Source organism: Cottoperca gobio, chromosome 1 (genome assembly GCF_900634415.1).
Source record: "Cottoperca gobio chromosome 1, fCotGob3.1, whole genome shotgun sequence".
Lineage (NCBI taxonomy): Eukaryota > Metazoa > Chordata > Actinopteri > Perciformes > Bovichtidae > Cottoperca > Cottoperca gobio.
In genome coordinates this window covers 12,806,908-12,825,658 of record NC_041355.1, presented here as the reverse complement: position 1 = coordinate 12,825,658, position 18,751 = coordinate 12,806,908, and the positions used below count along the sequence as shown (strand labels likewise).

General features: G+C 39.6%; 1 protein-coding gene across 5 annotated transcripts in view; it reads left to right on the top strand.

Annotated features, from left to right (window-relative positions):
• Positions 1 to 18,751, top strand: part of septin9b (septin 9b) — a 72,324-nt gene that overhangs the window by 40,410 nt on the left and 13,163 nt on the right. For 3 of the 5 annotated variants that reach the window (XM_029433613.1, XM_029433602.1, XM_029433592.1), the window contains exons 3-6: positions 13,856 to 14,041; positions 17,015 to 17,143; positions 17,299 to 17,380; positions 17,918 to 18,055. In XM_029433613.1, the coding sequence (XP_029289473.1) occupies positions 13,856 to 14,041; positions 17,015 to 17,143; positions 17,299 to 17,380; positions 17,918 to 18,055 (535 nt within the window). Of the gene's footprint in view, positions 1 to 3,062; positions 3,197 to 13,056; positions 13,160 to 13,855; positions 14,042 to 17,014; positions 17,144 to 17,298; positions 17,381 to 17,917; positions 18,056 to 18,751 lie in introns of those variants that run through there. The other 2 variants (XM_029433621.1, XM_029433629.1) reach the window with 2 other exon arrangements.

Genomic DNA, 18,751 nt, shown 5'->3' with positions numbered 1-18,751 from the left:
ATGTAACCTTGAGGTATAATGTGCAAGCTGGGCTCTGAAGAGGAATAAACCTGCAGGAGTGAAGTATTTTAATGTCAACATGAGAAGTAGCACAAGATATATACAATCAGTACTGTTAATGGTAATGCATGTGCAGTCAGAGGGGGGAGGTTGAGTCTTTGAGGCCACTTTAGGGTGTTGAGATAAACCATCACTCATCACACACATGCTGTCTCCATTTGCACCACAGGGGAGCAGCTACAGCAAAAAAAACCCACACACAACAGGAAGTCTCCAACAGACCCAGCTATCTTCCCTGTAGACATCCAGGCCAAGCCAGATGTTCTTCCTCTTTCCCTTGTCCCTCTTGCTCCCGACTCTTCCAAACACCCCAACCCCTCCTCCACCTCCGTCATCTCTATTTTTCTTTGCCTCCTCTTTCCCTTACTCCCTCCCTTCCTTTCTGCCCTTCCTTCAGCTCTCTGCTCTCCTCTCGGGGAGGATGTGTCACCGAGTCACTCGGTCAGCTGAGTCATGGAGGTGACTCTTATAATCAGCTCCATATGTGCTCTGCCCCAATTTGGTGGCCTTCAGCAATCAGCACCGACCTCCGGGCCAATCACCGAGCTCCCCGATAGGGCTACGGCATGCCAGTCATCACCGCATTTTAGTCTCCAGCCCAAATGTGTTTTCAGCCAAAATGGCCTCTGTGTTTCAAAAGAAAAAGTGATAAAATATAACTAGAATCCCTTAATTTGATCTTTGCAGAGCAGCAGTAAAATGAATTCACTCTAAGAAATATGACTCGACCAACCTTTTGTAATTAAAATGCAAAGGAATGTTTTAATGGGATATTGAACTCGCACAGCAGTTATCTTATGTTGAAATATGTCAGAGAAGAAGTGACTGTTCATGTGTAATGTCAGAGGTGGAAAATGTACATATTTTACTGAAGTAAAAGTAGGAATACTACAGTGTAGAAATAATATGTCCCCTGCCTAACACAGTTAATCACCAAGCCTAATTGAATTTATTTGCCATGAATCTTCTGCTTTTTAGACTCTCAGGAAGACTAATAAAATAACATTTCAAACACACAGCTGACTTCTCCTTTAATCGTTGGTTCCCACAAGAGGAGACTCAGTCACTGGTGGGTCACGAGTTTCACTAACAACATTGTTTATTGTTTAGTGAGAGCTACAGTATATGGAAAATGTTTACTTTGCTAAAAAGAGATATACAGCGGGAATTTGTCAGAATTTTTACCCAGAACCCCAAAAGGGCTGTAGGAAAGTAAAAATATTTACTTTTGGTCTTGTTTCCACACTGGAAATGAAAGATTTAGGATCTGATCTCAATTAAAAATAATAATAATTTGCTTAGAGAAGAAGTAGAAGTAGAAGAGCATTGATGGACTTTATTGCATTTCTGCAGTGAATCTATCGTTACTAGCTCAAGAGAAGATAAATGTCTTGCAGAGAAACATACATTACGCTACATTACTAGAAACTGACATGTGAAGTTAATCTTCACCAAGAATCAATTGTGTAAAATTATATTTGAGTTATTCTGTGTTTAATCAAGTCGACTGCATGATTTTTCAATCGCACATTAGATCTATAAGACGTGTACATTTGAAACTGATAACACCATTGAATATGTTCCAACCTGATATAAACATAGACAGATGCATTTAAGCTTTTGTACATTTACATTCACAACAAAACCCACAGCCAAGTGTGAGATTCAGCTCCAGCTTGACAGGAAGGAAGCATTTTCTGCTGAATGTTAGACCTGCTGATGGAAAGAAAAGTTGAGCCATATCAACAAAAGAACAAATAAATCTCTCTCCTTCCCGTCAGTCGAGATCAAATCCATTTTATAACCAGAACCTTTCTTTAATCATAAAACTATTCTTAGACAACATCTTCTAACATATCGACTCCATTAGTGTTTTGCGGTCAGCGGGTTGGCGGAGAAAAATGTGAATCTCTCTGTTGTGGGTGAACTGGGACACAGGAAGCACACCAGAGCAATTCATATTTCCAGAGAGCATTTGGGTTTTGAAACACTTTCATCAGCTTTGCAGCCACTATTGACTTCAGTTCAGCTTTATTTCGATCAAGTTGTTGTGAGTATTTGATGTTCCTGTAAGCTGAGTGGTAGCAGGTCACAAATTAAATATAGAAAAGCACAATAGAGCGCATTTTGAATTTGTCTTGTAGTCTCTTCGCTGTGAAATAATTAGGTTGGCATCTCGGGGCATCTATTTGGTACAAGTTAGATGAGAAAATTGATACCAGTATCATGTTTTTCACATTATTATAAAGCTAAAGCCCGGGAAATGTTAGCTTAGCTTAGCATAAAGACTAAAAACAGCTAGCATGCGATCTCTCACAGGAGTCTTTTCACTAGTTACTAGTCACTACAACCGACAAAGAAATTGTCCAGAACATATCCCCCCATAAAACCACAAATTGTCATTAAGCTAAGACATGAGGGTGTTCTCAATCTTATGATCTAACTTCCAGCAAGAACAACGACTAAGCCCATGTCCAAAAATGTCAAGCTTTACGTTTAAAGATGAGTTTTTTTGTTCTCTAAACTTAAGATATGTTCTGTTTTAGTCATGGCTTTAGTCATGAGTCAAGCACAGGTTTGAGGGGTGGAGACTTGTGGGTCAGAGTGAAAGAGAGAAAACACACACACACACACACACTTATAGTCCAATCCAATACTTTCCTCTGTGAAACAAAGCAGTGGGAGGGAGAGAGCAGATGGACACACACAAGGACAGGGAAGTAAGAAGGACATTACCTCTTGTCTTGTGCAAACACAGGCACATACACGTACACTGAGAAAATAATAGAAAAAAATAAAAAAAGAGTTAATGTTCCTATATTTTGACATAAACACACTCTCCCACAGTTTTTCATTTTGATTAAACCGCACACACACAGCTTTTATCTCTATTGGGTTTACTTCATCGCACGTGGTTCATGCTTAGCTTGCTATATCCACAATGTTCTCCATTGACTTTCTCTCAATGAGGGGTGTGGCTGCCAAATGCCTCCCTAGCCACTTGGGATGGCGGTCACGTGACTGATCTGTGGGCGTGGCCAGGGGGAGCAGCAGCAATCCAGCCTCACCAGCTGGAGCTGTGATTGAGAGAGTGTAGGAGAGGAAGAGAGAGAAGAGAAGGAAAGGAAAGGGTTGGGTGAGTTGTCGATTTTCATGTTTACCGTGTGCTTTTCTGTCTGACAAGGAGAATTGGGAATCATTTTGGAGAAAAGGAGATAAAGGGGGGGAAAAGGGGAAAGTAGAGAGAAACATAGAGGGGAGGATTGTAGTTCTGAAGCTTAGTTAGCCAGGTGTCTCGTGTGTGCTGTGTAGAGCATGAAGTTTTGAGGCTGAGTGGTGGAGTGTGTTTTTGGCAGGAGATCTGTAGAAAACTCTTAATTTAGCATGCAGGTCTTGTACTTTCTCATTTCTTTTATTTTTTCCCTTTATCCTTTCCCATTCCCATTGTTCAGTCATCGGGGAGAGTTTGGGGGGTCAGCTCTACCACTCTTCCCCCCCTTTCCCCCCTTTTTCCTCACAAACTCTCCTCCTCCCCTCGCCCTTTATTTCTCTCTTTCCCTCCCATTGTGTCTTCAGCTCTAGAGCATGCATGGATAATCAATCTGCCATAATGGGACAGAGTGTTGACCAATCAGAATAGCCCACCATTACTCTTTAAAGTCTCAAGGGCTTTCTCTAGTCATGTTTACTCCCTCAGCGTCACATTCAACAGAGTTTCCAGTCTGACTTTGATCCAGTGCAGTGGATTAGCCAGGCACTGATGGAGCAAAGCTGTTTTGACGTGATTTAATTTTGCCAATTCCTTGTGCCCGCTCTCCGGAGAGTTTGTTTCCAAGTTCAAGGAGAGTTGAAGAGAAAAAACATTCGAATTTCAGCTATCGTCCATGTTTTCAGTGCATCACATGGTCTACATTTACCCGGTTTGCAGTACGGTTTCTGAATAGTGCTTTGTTAGATGCTACACCCAGAAAACCCAGTGAAGTCTTAGGTAAAGTAGTATTATCAGATGTGTTGCAGATGTCCTTGCTTTGCACCTACAAGCCACATTGTACCTTCATGTTTAACAAGAAGAGGGATATGATCTTTCACATTGAGACTATGCTGCATGAATATAACACACTTGGATGCATCCCTCAAGTCACTGTAATGCAGTCCAACATGCAGTTATTAAATTAATTTGGATTTATTTTCACACATTAGTCAGCCAGCAGTGTCTGTGTGCTGGAACTTAGCACACAATAAATGTGATACCAGCACATTTCTAATGCTGCCTCATATCTGATTTACATAAAGCCTTATTACAATATGCTTCACAATAGGCGCCAGTTAAAGCCACTCAGCCATTGTGTACGTGTTGTTAATCTGATAAACTTGCTGATAATAAGTAATTCAATCACCACAGATAAACACTTCATTAGGAATGTTTGGGACCAGCGGCATGAAATACATTCCCATAGCAATGTTTTCTTGCTGTCATTTAATACTTGATCAGTCCAGTCTTTTTAAATGCAAAAAAAAGAGATTTTGTGCTGCAGGTGCAAAGATTTCTAACCTGATTCTTCAAAGGGAAATCCACCCCTGTATGGAAATAACCAGTTCAGTTCACTTTTGTCCTATGTTTTTCACCAAAGAATTTGCCCCGAAGGCAGCAGAGATGAGAGGATGAGAGGCGTGAACATGTTTTACAGTAAACAACTCGACTGTTTGTCTGAAAATTATCTTCCCCACATTACAGTGCGTCTTCATGGTCCTCTAGCTAATTGTACCCATGTGTGTGTATATAATCTCATGTGTTCTTGTCTTCTCTTCCTGTTCCATCAGCGAGTGAAGAATGTAGGTCTTATGTAATGTTAATCTTTGTGGTTTCACTCATCAGCACATTGAAGTAGAATATTATGGACTAGCAGTCTTTTTGTTAAGTAGAAAAGTCAGTCAAAAGGAACACATTGCTACGGGCACTGTGTATCACTCTAGCTGCTCAGAGTGAGAGGATGTTTTCTGTTCTCCATGTATGTCACAGAAGAGAGGAAGTCAGCCATGTCAGCCATGTCATATCCTGTGGGCAACACCTGGGCAGCTGGAGGGTGGTGTATGCCAGTCTGTGGTGCTCTCATCTACAGAACTGTGGCTATTGTATGCCTCAAGCAAGGCATTATGGGTCATCCGTCACAGTGTTTTTGATTCTGGGAACTTACAGAATTGTGTCTCTTGCACAGACACCACATGGTTATTCACATAAGAATCAATCACTCCAGATTTGTTTGTACAAATAACCCTTTAATACAAAGAAGTTTAGAAATGTAGGCCTCTTTGACCACATGCAGTTCACTCTTGGTACAACAGTTTGGTCCATCTATTCTTGTGTCCTCTGTTTCTCTTGGATTGGTAAAGTAAAATGGTGAAACATTGAAACCAGTCAGCCTCTTTCCCTTTTCATGCTTGGTGGTTTGCCCTTTACCCTGTACCAGTTCTCCTACTGCAGCTGTAGATAGGTCTGCGGCTGGAACGTCCTACCTAGTTCCTTATCCATGTTTCTCAGAAATGTTTGGGCTTTGAGTTACACCTGTGGTCAGTTAGCCTGAGAGCTGCCCAGAACAGCAGGCTCTTACAATTGCATTCAGCACCACAATGACCGCCCTGCTGATTTGGGCTTTACTTTCTAATTTTCCCAGTCTCTGCTTACAGCTATCGATCCAAACCATGTTCACTCATGTTTTTTAGCTAGTCACTGTTATTGTAGCATTTATCTCATCTCTCCCTGGTCCTTTACCACAATGACACTCCTTCTCTAGCTCTTTCTCTCTTCTATCTCTTCTCACTCTTTCAATCTTTTTGAGGTGTTTTGGGACAGATCATTATCTACACCCCCAGAGGTTTCAGTGTAGAGAGCTGTATTTCAACACCAAGCAAACACCATCTGCTTTGCTCCACGTTAGGTCAGGGGTCGCATTCTCAGTGGGCCGACACGAGTGACAAGGCTGAAAGCTGATGTGGGCCGGTAGCATTCTTCAGACCTTTTCTGAAGTGCCGACATCTGTTTCTGTCAGCCGTAGCTGTCATCGATCTCACCGAACCTGATCATCTTACACGGCGGGGAGTTGTCACGATAGAGAAACACGTTGGGATTATTTTACCGCTGCGTTTTGGTGCGCATGGGGGATTGAGTGAGCTAGATTTCATCTTGGATGTAGAAGGCAGCCCCGTGTGAACCCTGCTCTACCCTCCCAGCTCCCTTGTGTAGACCTCACTCTGTCACTACCAACTGCAAACACACCACCATGTTATCTCCCTCAAACAGAGCTCTGGGTAGAATTAAGCTAGTAGCCTCTGCTCCTTTTTTAAAAAACATGCTCTTGACATTGAAGTCGCCACAATAGGCAAAAACGGGCAAATCTTGTCATAGACGTTTATGACTTTGGCACTTAAGAATTGTGGTTGGCCCAGCATCAGACCATAACAGTGTGTAGACAAAACAATATTTACATCTCTTGGCTGTAATTTGAAAGGAAAACTACATCTTCAGCCAGCACAGTATATCATGAATGTAAGTACTGCTGCAATGCATCACGTCCTCGTTAGCTTAAGCTTGTGGCTGCTGTGCCTAAGTTTTGCCTTTGCTATATATGTTTTTAATTGTATTCCCCAACATGAATGCTTTCTCTCTTCTTGGACCAATGCACCTGTGATTTGGGCACAGATTATTTAACGTCTTGTATTGTGCGTGTTCGAAGACACGTTTGCCAAAGGGTGATTGCAAGCACTCGATAAAGCTGACAAATGCTGCTAATTGGCGTCCAACCTAATATTGGCAACCTGTGTAGCAGTGTTTGCAGTTAACGAGTTTATTCTCCACCCACTCATTTTTGAAAGATCGGCAGTCTATTTTTATGGATGATGTCGTATTTTTGAAGAGCTCTTCCTGTGAAACGTATACTTCTTGCTATCTGAACCTTTTGTCTCAGCAGAGCACAGCAGGTCACACCTGCACTGCACTCAAATGTACTGTGCGTCTAAGCTATAAATACATTCTGCATAACAGATTGTGTGTCTTATTGGCTCAGTTGGGGGTAAATTCCACATATTAGTGTCATTACTCGTTATCAGGAATATAAGCAGTTAAAGTAGGAATGGAAGTGGCGGTCGTGGTGGTTTAAATTAAAATGAGTGTGCTTGTGTCCCAATATACGACTGTGTATCTCTCATTTGAGACTCATTCTTTAAGTAACCGTTCTCATGAAACTACTCCATTAAATCTTTGATGATATTAAATTGTGCGTTTGTTAATCCTGTATTCATGGGAAACACTTATGACTGTCAGTCAATTCTTGTGCTGCCTTCTTCTTTCTGGACTCTCCATCAATTTCTTCCAGACTTCATCAGGTATAAAACTTAACGATGTCTTCCTCCTTAGAGGGAACCATCAAAGGGCCTGTGGAAATGTCATCTCAGGTTTAAAAAAGAAAGAGAGGGAGAGGAAAACACACTTACGAAAGAGAAATATTCAACTGAACCACATCAGGGCAGAGATTCAGGGGTTTCAGCTCATGGGAGCCATGTTTTAATAAATAAAATAAACTGAGCTTTCGAATAGCAGACTGTATTTAAGAGTTGTCAGTTACACTGTGTGAGTAGAAGAACATACATGATGCCTTCTTTTCCCAAAGAACAACCCCCTAAAGGAGTTACTGGACAGCTTTTGAACATATGCTTAGACAGCCTGAAGTCAGGGAGGTAAGAAAACCAAATGCCTTGTTCTGCAAGCATTGCTACAAAAATGCACGTGTTTAAGACATTATTTAAGTGAAATATAAAGATGTGCGTGTCCCAGAAAACCTTTCTTCAAATGGTAGTATTGTTGGCTAGAAGTTAAAAGGTTTAATTTGTAGTTACCAACCTTACTCATGACCCTCTTGACTGGAAAAATACCATTCAGGGGAGGCTTGTCCTCTGTACAGGCCTACTTTAGGATTGAGACTTGGAAGCTGGTAGATTGATTGAAGTTAAATTTCATAGACTGATTACTGATACTGCATTCTGAAGTGTGTCAATGCAACAAAGTTAAATTCCTTGTGCCACCAAAAGAGAACGTGAGAAAATAGTAAATTATTGTTGAATAATTGTCTCATTTCCTTGCAACTGCATCCTGCTTGACGGCAGCCAAACAAACAATTCATGGTAAAGGTGGAGGGAAACATTAGCATCAGTATAGCATGCACATTAAAACAGCAGGCAATGTTTGTGAGCTGAACTGTTTCAATCCAGAACTGAAAACAAATTATGGTCATCTATAAAATCCTCCAGCAGACTAGTTCCTTATGTAACGCGTCAGTCATCAACCACATCCATTCAAACTGTTTGGGTTATCGGCACTAATTACATGTTGTGCATGCCATGAATCAATTTTATTGATTCCCTTTTGTCTCCCTCACCCCCTTATTTTTCTTTCTGATGGATCTTTTCCATACTGATATTGTCAGTGCCTGAACTGGAGTTAAACAATAACATACAAAAACGTACTTTCTCATATAATTTAAAGCAAGGCGGTGAAGTTGGGCTTGTGGCTCGAAGGAAACTGAATTTCTTTGGTTTTTAAGAGGCTTCTCAAAAAGACAATGGAGGCTTTGTTACTGGCGTTGGCACATTCAAGTTTCACTCGGTGAATATTAAATGTAGAGTTGGATGTGATGTGCCTGATGGGATTTTAATGAAAGGCTTAAGAGGGGAGTGTTGAGTTATGTGTGAGTCTAGAGTGGGAAGGGGATTCTCTGTTAGAAGAAAATAGAAAATTGTATCTGATCGAAGGGGAACACTTTGTGTTGGTTTCCAGGAGGGTTGCGTTACAGGTCAATTTAAGGAAGTGGGTTTGATGCTTCACCATAGTGGTTATTGATATCCTTCAGCTAAATATTTATATGTATTTACATACTTCTTCTAAGATTAACATGATGTGTTACTTTTCTGTAAAGGCTGAGGCCAGATAAAAATGAGGCCTGAGGGCAGATTTGTGTTCTCTGGTCTCCACTGAGCTTTGCTGGCGTTCAGGATTAACTAAACTAAATTTTGCTGTATCGGGCGATAAAGTTTACCAAGAAATCTGTTGAGCATGCTCTCACTTCAAGACTGCACAGTTTATTACTTTTACCTACAAGAATGTAACGGTAACAACTAAGAGATTTACTTTCACAGGGTTTGTGGGGTCTTTCAGAAGCTTATCTATGCACAATAATGACAGTAATGACTTTTGTAACCTTACTATGCACTTGATGTGTATAATGCATAGGGTATCATAATAATTCTTATTGCATTTCCATTACTTTCTGGGTTTTACAAGAGACAGATTTTAATAATTTGAAGCAGCACAGGCTGAGATATCCTGACTTTTAGACCCCTAGTGTTGGACATCTGTTTTCATCAGCTGATCAGTACTTCTCGTGATGAGTTATTAGACATTCATGTGTAAAATTTGTGGAGTACCCCTTTAAGCTACAAACCTCTTTTAGTGCGGATGTAAATGCTGTGGTTTTGTCTGCTATGAAGCCCTCAGTGACAAACAGGAAACCCAACAACTACCATAATGCAGATAAAACATTTGTACAGAGTCGTGTGTGGTTGAAATAGCTGCACTGTGAAACACAGGCACTGTTCACCGATGAGACAACACCAATGGTTATACACTGCAGTCCATAAATAAACAGCCAATTAAACAGTCCATTCAAGTTTAAGAGTCCTTATTTGAAGATGGACTGGAGTCCTCTCTTTGATGGGATCTATCCATTCATGCAAAGAAAAGGCCTGAACTCCTCTCCATTCATTAAACAAAGCTCTCAAATCAGCTAATCCTAAATTACCGCTTTTCCATGTCACGAGGTAAAAGTGCTATATTATTGGAAGCAATCTTTATACTTGACATCCGTCTGCCGATTTTCATTTGGAGGCTATGTATTGATGAATAGCAGCAGGCAAAATATTTGAATGTATTTACTCATTGAGGGGTCAGTTTCAGGTTCACTCACCCCGTTTGGTCATCTGCACAGGTCCAATTCCCAAATCATTCATTTGAATGAACTGAATCCCACCGACTCACTGTGGCTCGTTTTGGCTTCAGTTAAATTAAATGCTGCTCTTTGAAGGAATTTTATTCCGGTGAAGTTGCACAAATCTAATCGGTGATTCTATTATGTTGCACCCCTTAGGTTTAAGTCATTTGAGAACAGTTAGGACACAACGGCTGAGGCCACTGAGTTGTGATCTGACTCATACTGTACGTCTGTAATGAGGTTACTCATCCAGGAATGGAGCTCGCCGTGGCAAAGGTTGTTGGCGCTTTCTTTGTGGAACATCATAACGCTCAAATGCAGCTCTGACTCATAAAGAGACACTTTGTTATTGATGTAAGGCGCACAAATAATGATGTAAGTAGTAAAGCAGTGAAATACCATTGCTGATGGCCATCTCAGCCAAAGCCACGAGAATAAAAACATTAAGAATCTGTGCTGATGAAATAGAAAGTGCTCAGTTTGTGTGTACGAGAAAGAGAAGTGGATATTAAAGCTGCAGGGTGGTTGTAAGGCTGGGTAACAATTTAGTTTCTCCTGGCACTGACGTTTTGTTCCTCCCTTTTCCCTTGCACGTGTTCATGTGTGTCTCACATCCTCCAGTTCTTGTTTCTATACTATGTGTGTTTGCCTCTATTACAGTGCGTTGTCTATTCTTAGAGAGCAGCCATGTAAACTGGCAGATGGCCTAGGGCTGGCATTGTCATGGTGCCTAGGAGGCACTTTGGCTGCAGACCTGGAGTATGTTGTTAGAGCTAATCTGCATTCTGTCATTCAAGAAGCTACTGATGCAATCGGGGCTCAATTTAATAGTTCAGTGCAGGGGTGGCCAAATGACACTATGCAAACATTTGCACATCTCAAAGGCTGAAGATGACTCAATCCAAATACCTCCGGATTATTGTATCACTTTCAGAGACGCTGCATTTCTGTGTCGGGTTTCTTGAGGACAGCGATGCAGCGCTAAATCAACTTTATCCCAACGTGATGAGGTATTAACAGGAATTTCATGTTACAGCCGGGATTGAATCGTACTCTTGAATGTCAGGATTGCCAATTGTGTTCTGATGACATGAAAGACCTAGCATTAAATGGAAATTGCCCCTTGGGTTGTGCAAAAACTGTTAACTGATCATTAACTGACTGATGATACTAGACTGTTAAAGGTGTAGTACCCTCCTTATGGTCCAAAAGTGTAGCTTTTTTGGCTTTCTTTAAGGAGAAGAAACTGGTATTGAGTGCATAGATATTCTGCTGACTCATCAATACGCCCATGACTTTGTATGTGTAAGGTGTGCTAGTGTGTTGGAGGGTGACGTTGCGATGTTAATGCATATTCTCATAACATGTGTGATGTTAGTGCACAAGTGTGAAGTATTAAAGGCTATGATCATACAATGCGTTCATTTACATAGTTTGATGAAGAGGTGGTTGGACTGAATCTTTTAAGATGTATATGTGTATATATATATATATATATATATATATATAGATATAGATATAGATAGATAGATCTATATTATATATAATAGATATATTATATATAGATTATATCTAGATCTAGATTTATATCTAGATTTATATCTAGATCTAGATTTATATCTAGATTTATATCTAGTCTAGATCTAGATTTATATCTAGATATATATATATATATCTATATATATAATATAATATATATATATATATATATATATAATATATATATATATATATATATATATATATATATATATATATATATATATATATATATATATATATATATATATATATATATATATATATATATATAGATATATATATAGATATATATATAGATATATATATAGATATATATATAGATATAGATAGATATAGATATATTATATATAGATTATATCTAGATCTAGATTTATATCTAGATTTATATCTAGATCTAGATTTATATCTAGATCTAGATTTATATCTAGATTTATATCTAGATCTAGATTTATATCTAGATATATATATATATATCTATTATATATAATATAATATATATATATATATATATATATATATATATATATATATATATATATATATATATATATATATATATATATATATATATATATATATATATATATATATAGATAGATAGATAGATAGATAGATAGATAGATAGATAGATAGATAGATAATCTATATATATATATATATTATATCTAGATATATATAGATTTATATCTAGATATAAATATATATATATATATATATATATAGATTTATATCTAGATATAAATATATATATATATATATGTCTCTGTCTCTGTCTCCATCTATCATCACACTTCCAAAGTCCCTCAGTGTATAAATGTGTGTTTCTGTTTCCTTTTGAGACAGGCCCCAGTTGTGCCCTTAAATTTAAAGCACTCACAGTGCTATAAGGGCTGCACAACACAAAGTGGTTATTAGCAACACTTTTCCCAGGTCAAAGCCACAGAAGGTCTGTACTACATAGTTGCAGTAAAAGCTGGAAAATTGATACTCTTAGCAAGATCACATGCCTCTCACAACCTCCCACCGTCACTTGTTCCACCATCTCACACTTTCCGTCTTATCTGAGGGCCCAGGAAGGCAAAACCGTGCAGGAAAGTTACATATCAGGAAGATATTCCGCTGGTATTTGTACTGCATGTATAATCTTTCTTACCAATGTTACACAAACCTGTTACATGCAGTCTATCGCTTTGTCTAAGAATAATCAACCCAAAACAGAGCCCTAGTCTATTACAGCTACAGTATATGGTACCTGTATGTAGTTAGGATGGCTGTCTCCACTTTGCCTCAGGTATATGTGTCTGTGGTTTGTAGTGTCTGACACAGACAATACCACAAGTTTCTGTCACAGCACAGGAAATGTTGTCTCCTCCTACATTAAGAAGATTGTGAGTCGCTGCTGCTGCTGCTGCTGCTGCAAGCACATTCTAGCACATTTGGCTGAGTTGAGGTATGTTGCAGTGGCGCCTTGGCACACAGCCTTCATCTTCTCCATAACAATCGATCCTCCTTAAAGTGAGGTAAGCCGTGATTTGTTTTCTCCGAAAAAGGTCTGTTCATTTTGTCTTCCTAATTCCTTTAGGATTATGAACTTCACCTCTAATTTACAGATGTTCTGTTTAACTTTGGTTATAACTTCTACATAATTTATTTCCTGAAAATTCAGATTTTCTCTTGTGGCTATGCTGCCAACATGAGGTAGTTGCTAATGGAAGCAGATGTGTGCCTGTTTCAATATGATTTACTGGTTAGTTTTATAGTTGAGTGTATGCACTGGAGTATGGACCACTGAGACCATAATTCTTTATTGAACAGTTATGGGAAAGTGTATCTTGGTATTTTATGTGTGCGTGCACATCTACACATGTATGTCTCCCTGCCGCTTTAAATTGGGTTTTTGGCAAACAGTGTAAATGACAGATTAGCACCTTTCAATGTGCAAAGACGGGTGCTCATAAATGTGAGTTTTAAGTCTGCTGTATCCTGTTTCACACAGGAAATGAACTGCTCGATCAGTATCTTTCTGTATTCTGCAGTTCATATGATTTCACTTGCATTTGTGTACTGAGCCATGCAGTTGTTGTTTTTAAGTCACTGCATGTATTTGTATTACTAATTTCTACAATTCAGTGCTTAAAAATGTTGCTTTATGCTTAAATATTAGATACCATATAAATCTAACAGAACATTTTGTCTTCTTAATCTGCATCCCTCAGGGTCAGAGGTTAGTCTGAGCCACAGCAACATGTCGGAGTCTGCCAAGCCCCACCACCCCAACCCACAAGGTAAGGGGGAGAAGACCCATGGCAGCGACTTCAGCTACGTGGGCATCGATGCCATCCTGGAGCAGATGAGGAGGAAGGCCATGAAGCAGGGCTTCGAGCTCAACATCATGGTTGTGGGTGAGTCTGACATTTAATTCATTTAACAATAACAGTCCAAAAGTATCACTAATCTCCCACAATTTGAGTCCATGCACCCTCAGAAAAACAAGCAGAACAGCTTCATGGGCAGGATTCTTTTTCTATCATGTTCTTACTTTCTCCAATTCGAAAAGAAATCACATTTTTTTCTTCGGAAAATGTGTTTTGTCCACTTAACTGTTGAGCTGTGTTGTTAACCCTGACCTTGTCCCCCACAAATTACTTTGATTTGCAGCTAATTTGCCATTGACCTTCATGAGTAGGTATTGTGGAGGAGAATGAAACTGTTAAAGGTTGCTAATGCTGAATAATTGCATATATAAAGATATTTCTTACGAGCAAAGATTGGTCACCATACTGTATAGAATAGAACTGAAAATCTGTGTGTATGATGTTGAGATTAGCTTAACTGTTCCCATCCAACCTGACCTTGAGCTTGATTATGCCTTCATGTTAGATTTGGATACAACTTCTCAAAATCTAAACTGGCACAGATGTGTCCGCGAAGACTTGAAGCTGTAATCACTTCCAAATGTTACAACAGGCATCGACTCAGGATCAGAATGTAACCATTTAAAGCATGTAGGCAACACAACATGCAGAATGAAACACATACAATAGGATGTCATGCACAACATGATTAGTTTGCAGGTTTTCTGACATGGAAAATACCTTTTTCTATCCATTTTTTCTTTATTGTGTAAATAATGAAGCTTGCCCTCAGCTCTCCTTTTGATGCAGTCAAAAGAAAGAAGAAAATGTGTTTGTGTGGTTCTACTTCAGTTGTTTAATTAAGAGTCAGCCAGCATGGTGCCTCTTTAACAAACTCTTTTCTTTGAGTGTCAATGATGTAAACAAACACACTTGAGTGGAATAAAGGAGGCGTTCATGCTGATAAAATGGCACAATGACGGCGATTACTCTGATAAGGCGAAGCTCACACTTTTTAAAGAGCATCTACGCAGTGCCAGTTACTGTCGAACCCACTATCAAGACTGTGCACACACAATTATCCCTGAATGCACCTGTGTATATGCAAGCAGGCAGGCACGAACCTATGCACATGTTGTCTTCAGAGAAAGGAATGTCAAAATGTGTTTTATCACACACTGAGATACAGATTACTCCAAAGGAAGATGTTGAAAAAGCTCCCGATTTTAGATTTTCAAGCCGTGGTGTTAATGTTTTGATCATATTGGCTTGGTGGTAGTTGGAGAATGCAGTCAGTGTTTTCCTCACACAGCTCGATGTCATGGCGGTACAACTCCAAGGAGGACCGATACTGTTCATCAAGAGAGGAATATTGATTAAAAAGATGGAGGGGACTGTAGTGAAAGTGTAACAGTTTTAGTGAGAAGTGAACTAACACTTCAGAACTGACACCAACATGTTTCCACTTGCAGTGCTCCAACACCTTGAGAATAAATTAAACTTATGCTGTGAGATGATATACTTTTATTTTTTCTGTGTTGTGAAATGATACTCTGACACTGTGCCCAACAGAGTAGAAGACTAAGAGTTTACAATAGAAACGAACAATGATGAGTTTAAACCTGCGTGATGCTGTGATGTGATTGATTGCTTTAATATACAGTGAGTGCGATAGCAACATATCAAGTTCTTCTGAGTAATGCGTTGGCAGATAGTTGCCTAACACTTCATTGGAGTCCTATTCCTGTAAGTGTAAGGCCAGTATTGACCTGCCTTTTTACACTTGATACACAAAATCCTGAGAAAAATGTCTCAATCTCTTGCCTTTTTATTAGACGTTTGATTTTCTTTTGTCACTCCTTAGACACTGGGATTGTAGAGGTGTTTGTGATATTGTGTTCGAGCCTTGCACAAAGCTACAGTAAATATACTTATTTTTCACTGTATGTTTGATGCATCTTTAGATTTAAAAGTTTCAAGAAGAATGCCAGGATAATGGGACAGAAACAACTTTTGTGACTCTAATAAAGTTTCCGTTGGCCCAGCACAGTTGTCACTTGGGCGTCGAGTGAGGACATGAAAGGTTAGAGTAGCTGTGGTCTTGGCCATGTCCATTGTGGTCCCCTCTATGAGATGCATTTGCCTAATCCCTGCCCTCAGCCGTCTGACCTTTCGATTTCCGCCACACAGAGAGGGCAACCAGGGTGTCTCAGTGTGTGTGTGTGTGTGTGTGTGTGTGTGAGAGAGAGAGCGAGTGGTGGAAAAGGCCGCCCTGGGTGTCACAGAGGGCCTGGCAGCTTGGCAATGCTCCACACGCCACAATGGATGCCCATGGGGGCTGTGAACAGAGGGTGACAGAGAAATATGGAGGGAAATTAAACTGGCCCGAGAGTTGGTGTGTGTGTGTGTGTGCATATGTAAGAATTATTCATTCACAAACAACTAACATTTTTTAAATGTCTTGATATTTGAAAACAAACACAAAATAATCTAATACACGTTTTGATTACTAATGTTTTTTGTCCACCCTATCCGTCTGTTCTCTAGTTGTTTAGCACAACGAAGCGCAGCGACCAAACAAACGAGACGTGGCATGAATATATAAAGTCACTTTGTAAAGTCAAGATTCCAGGGATTTTCCCAATGTAGACTCGTCTTTCTTGTGAGGATAGTGATTCATCTCAAAATGGTTGTGCGTGGGTGCGTGTGTGCGGTGTGTGTGTGTGGTCTATACAATACATCTGTCCTCTTGGCCTCCATGGCTTGCCTGTCTGACCCTGCAGCTGTCCTGCTATGCTCATGGTCTATTGACACACACACACACACACTCCATACATTAGAAATGATGTCATGTGCATATTCAATCTCTCTGGTTTTGTGAGGAAAAGCCTGCAAAGAAACTCTTGCGTCAGAGTTGAATGAGGCTCTTGTCCTTGTGACTGTATGGGGTTAAAAACACTAGTGAATGTGTTCACAATGTGTCTCTCTAACTGTTGCGTGTGTCTGTGTTTTCCTGACCAGGTCAAAGTGGCCTGGGGAAGTCCACTCTGATGAACACTCTGTTCAAATCCAAGGTGAGCCGTAAATCAGTGCAGCCGAACCCGGAGGAGAGGATCCCCAAGACCATCGAGATCAAGTCCATCAGTCACGGTTAGCCAATGTTCATCCTTTGTAGCCTACAGTGGAAATATTTATAATATTCTTATTAACATGTGTTCCTGGTTCCCTGTAATACTACTGGTGTGTTGCTTTCTCTCTTTGCGTATCCAAAAGAAATACTGATAACATTGTTGTTCTTTGTCTAGATATTGAGGAGAAAGGAGTGAGGATGAAGCTGACGGTAATCGACACTCCGGGCTTTGGGGATCAGATCAACAATGAAAACTGGTAAGCTCAGGCTACTTTATCTGAAGGCCTCAGAAGCTGTCAGTAAAGTTATTTCAGTCATTGCATTTATAGTCATCAACGCCAAAGTTCCTTGTTTTATCAAAATAACATTGCAAATGTCTAGATAGTCATAGGAAATGTCAACAGAAAACGTATTTCTGTTGAGCCTTGAAAATGTTATTCTACTGAAATTCATATTAATTAATTTCTTAAGGCTTAGCAGCTTTTGAAAATGTGTTCAATTTAACTGATTTAATTAAAGTAACTACTCTGTGATTGAGCCTTTTATGTAAAGAACTCATTTACAAAAGTACATAATTCAATAAGTAAATAGAATATCTCATGTCATTGGCAACTCTCATTCTTTGAGAATATCTAGTGTGTACAAGTTGCAGAACACACAGTAACTCTTCATGAAACCATATTATTTATCACTGTAACTCGTCAGTAACTGTCATAGCTTAAATAACTGTGAGCAAGCGGTTTCGACTCTGGGCTGGTATAAAACTAGCTTCCTGTTCCTGTTTCCTTTGTCAGCTGGCAGCCTATTATGAAGTTCATCAATGACCAGTATGAAGCCTACCTGCAGGAGGAAATCAACATCAACAGGAAGAAGAGGATCCCAGACTCCAGGGTGCACTGTTGCATATACTTCATACCTCCCACAGGCCACTGGTAAGATCCCATATTAAAGAGGCATAAAGACTCTTGGGACTAAGTGCCCCCACTTTTTGCTCCTCATTCCACCAGTTTCTCCCACAGCTGCAGGGACTAATCAGGCCTTCTGGGAATCCCCCCCTGACCCATTGTCTGTCCACAGCTCTTTAACCACATCCTTCTACAGCTTTTTTCATCATCTCTCTCTTTAGTGACTACATGTGCAACTCATTCCCTCCGCTGAGAGACGCTGAATATCACTTGAAGAGTCAGATTTCACGATGAAACTGGACTCTACAGTTCTCATAGTTGAGAGAAGTAGAGAGACAGGGAAACAATTATCAGGATGTAGAGAGAAGAAGAAATTGTAGTGGTCGAGGCATATAACCTTTTACCTGAGCGTGTTGATTATGGGCTTACTGACTTAATGCATTTACCACTGAAATGAATGAAATTGTGTGGCCTTAACATGTATACAATCCCCTCAATCTGCCAACCTCCTAATCTAATATATCCCTACGCCATGAAAGTGTTTTTCCACTGAATTTAATTTGAAAAATGGCTGCATCAACGATCTGAATTTAATTTGAAAAATGGCTGCATCAACGATCTGTATTTCATTATTGATTCAGTGTCTTCATTATTCATCTGGAAAATGCTGTTAAACAGACAGATGGGACACCAAGTGGTTCACAGATCAGAAGAAGAAACAAA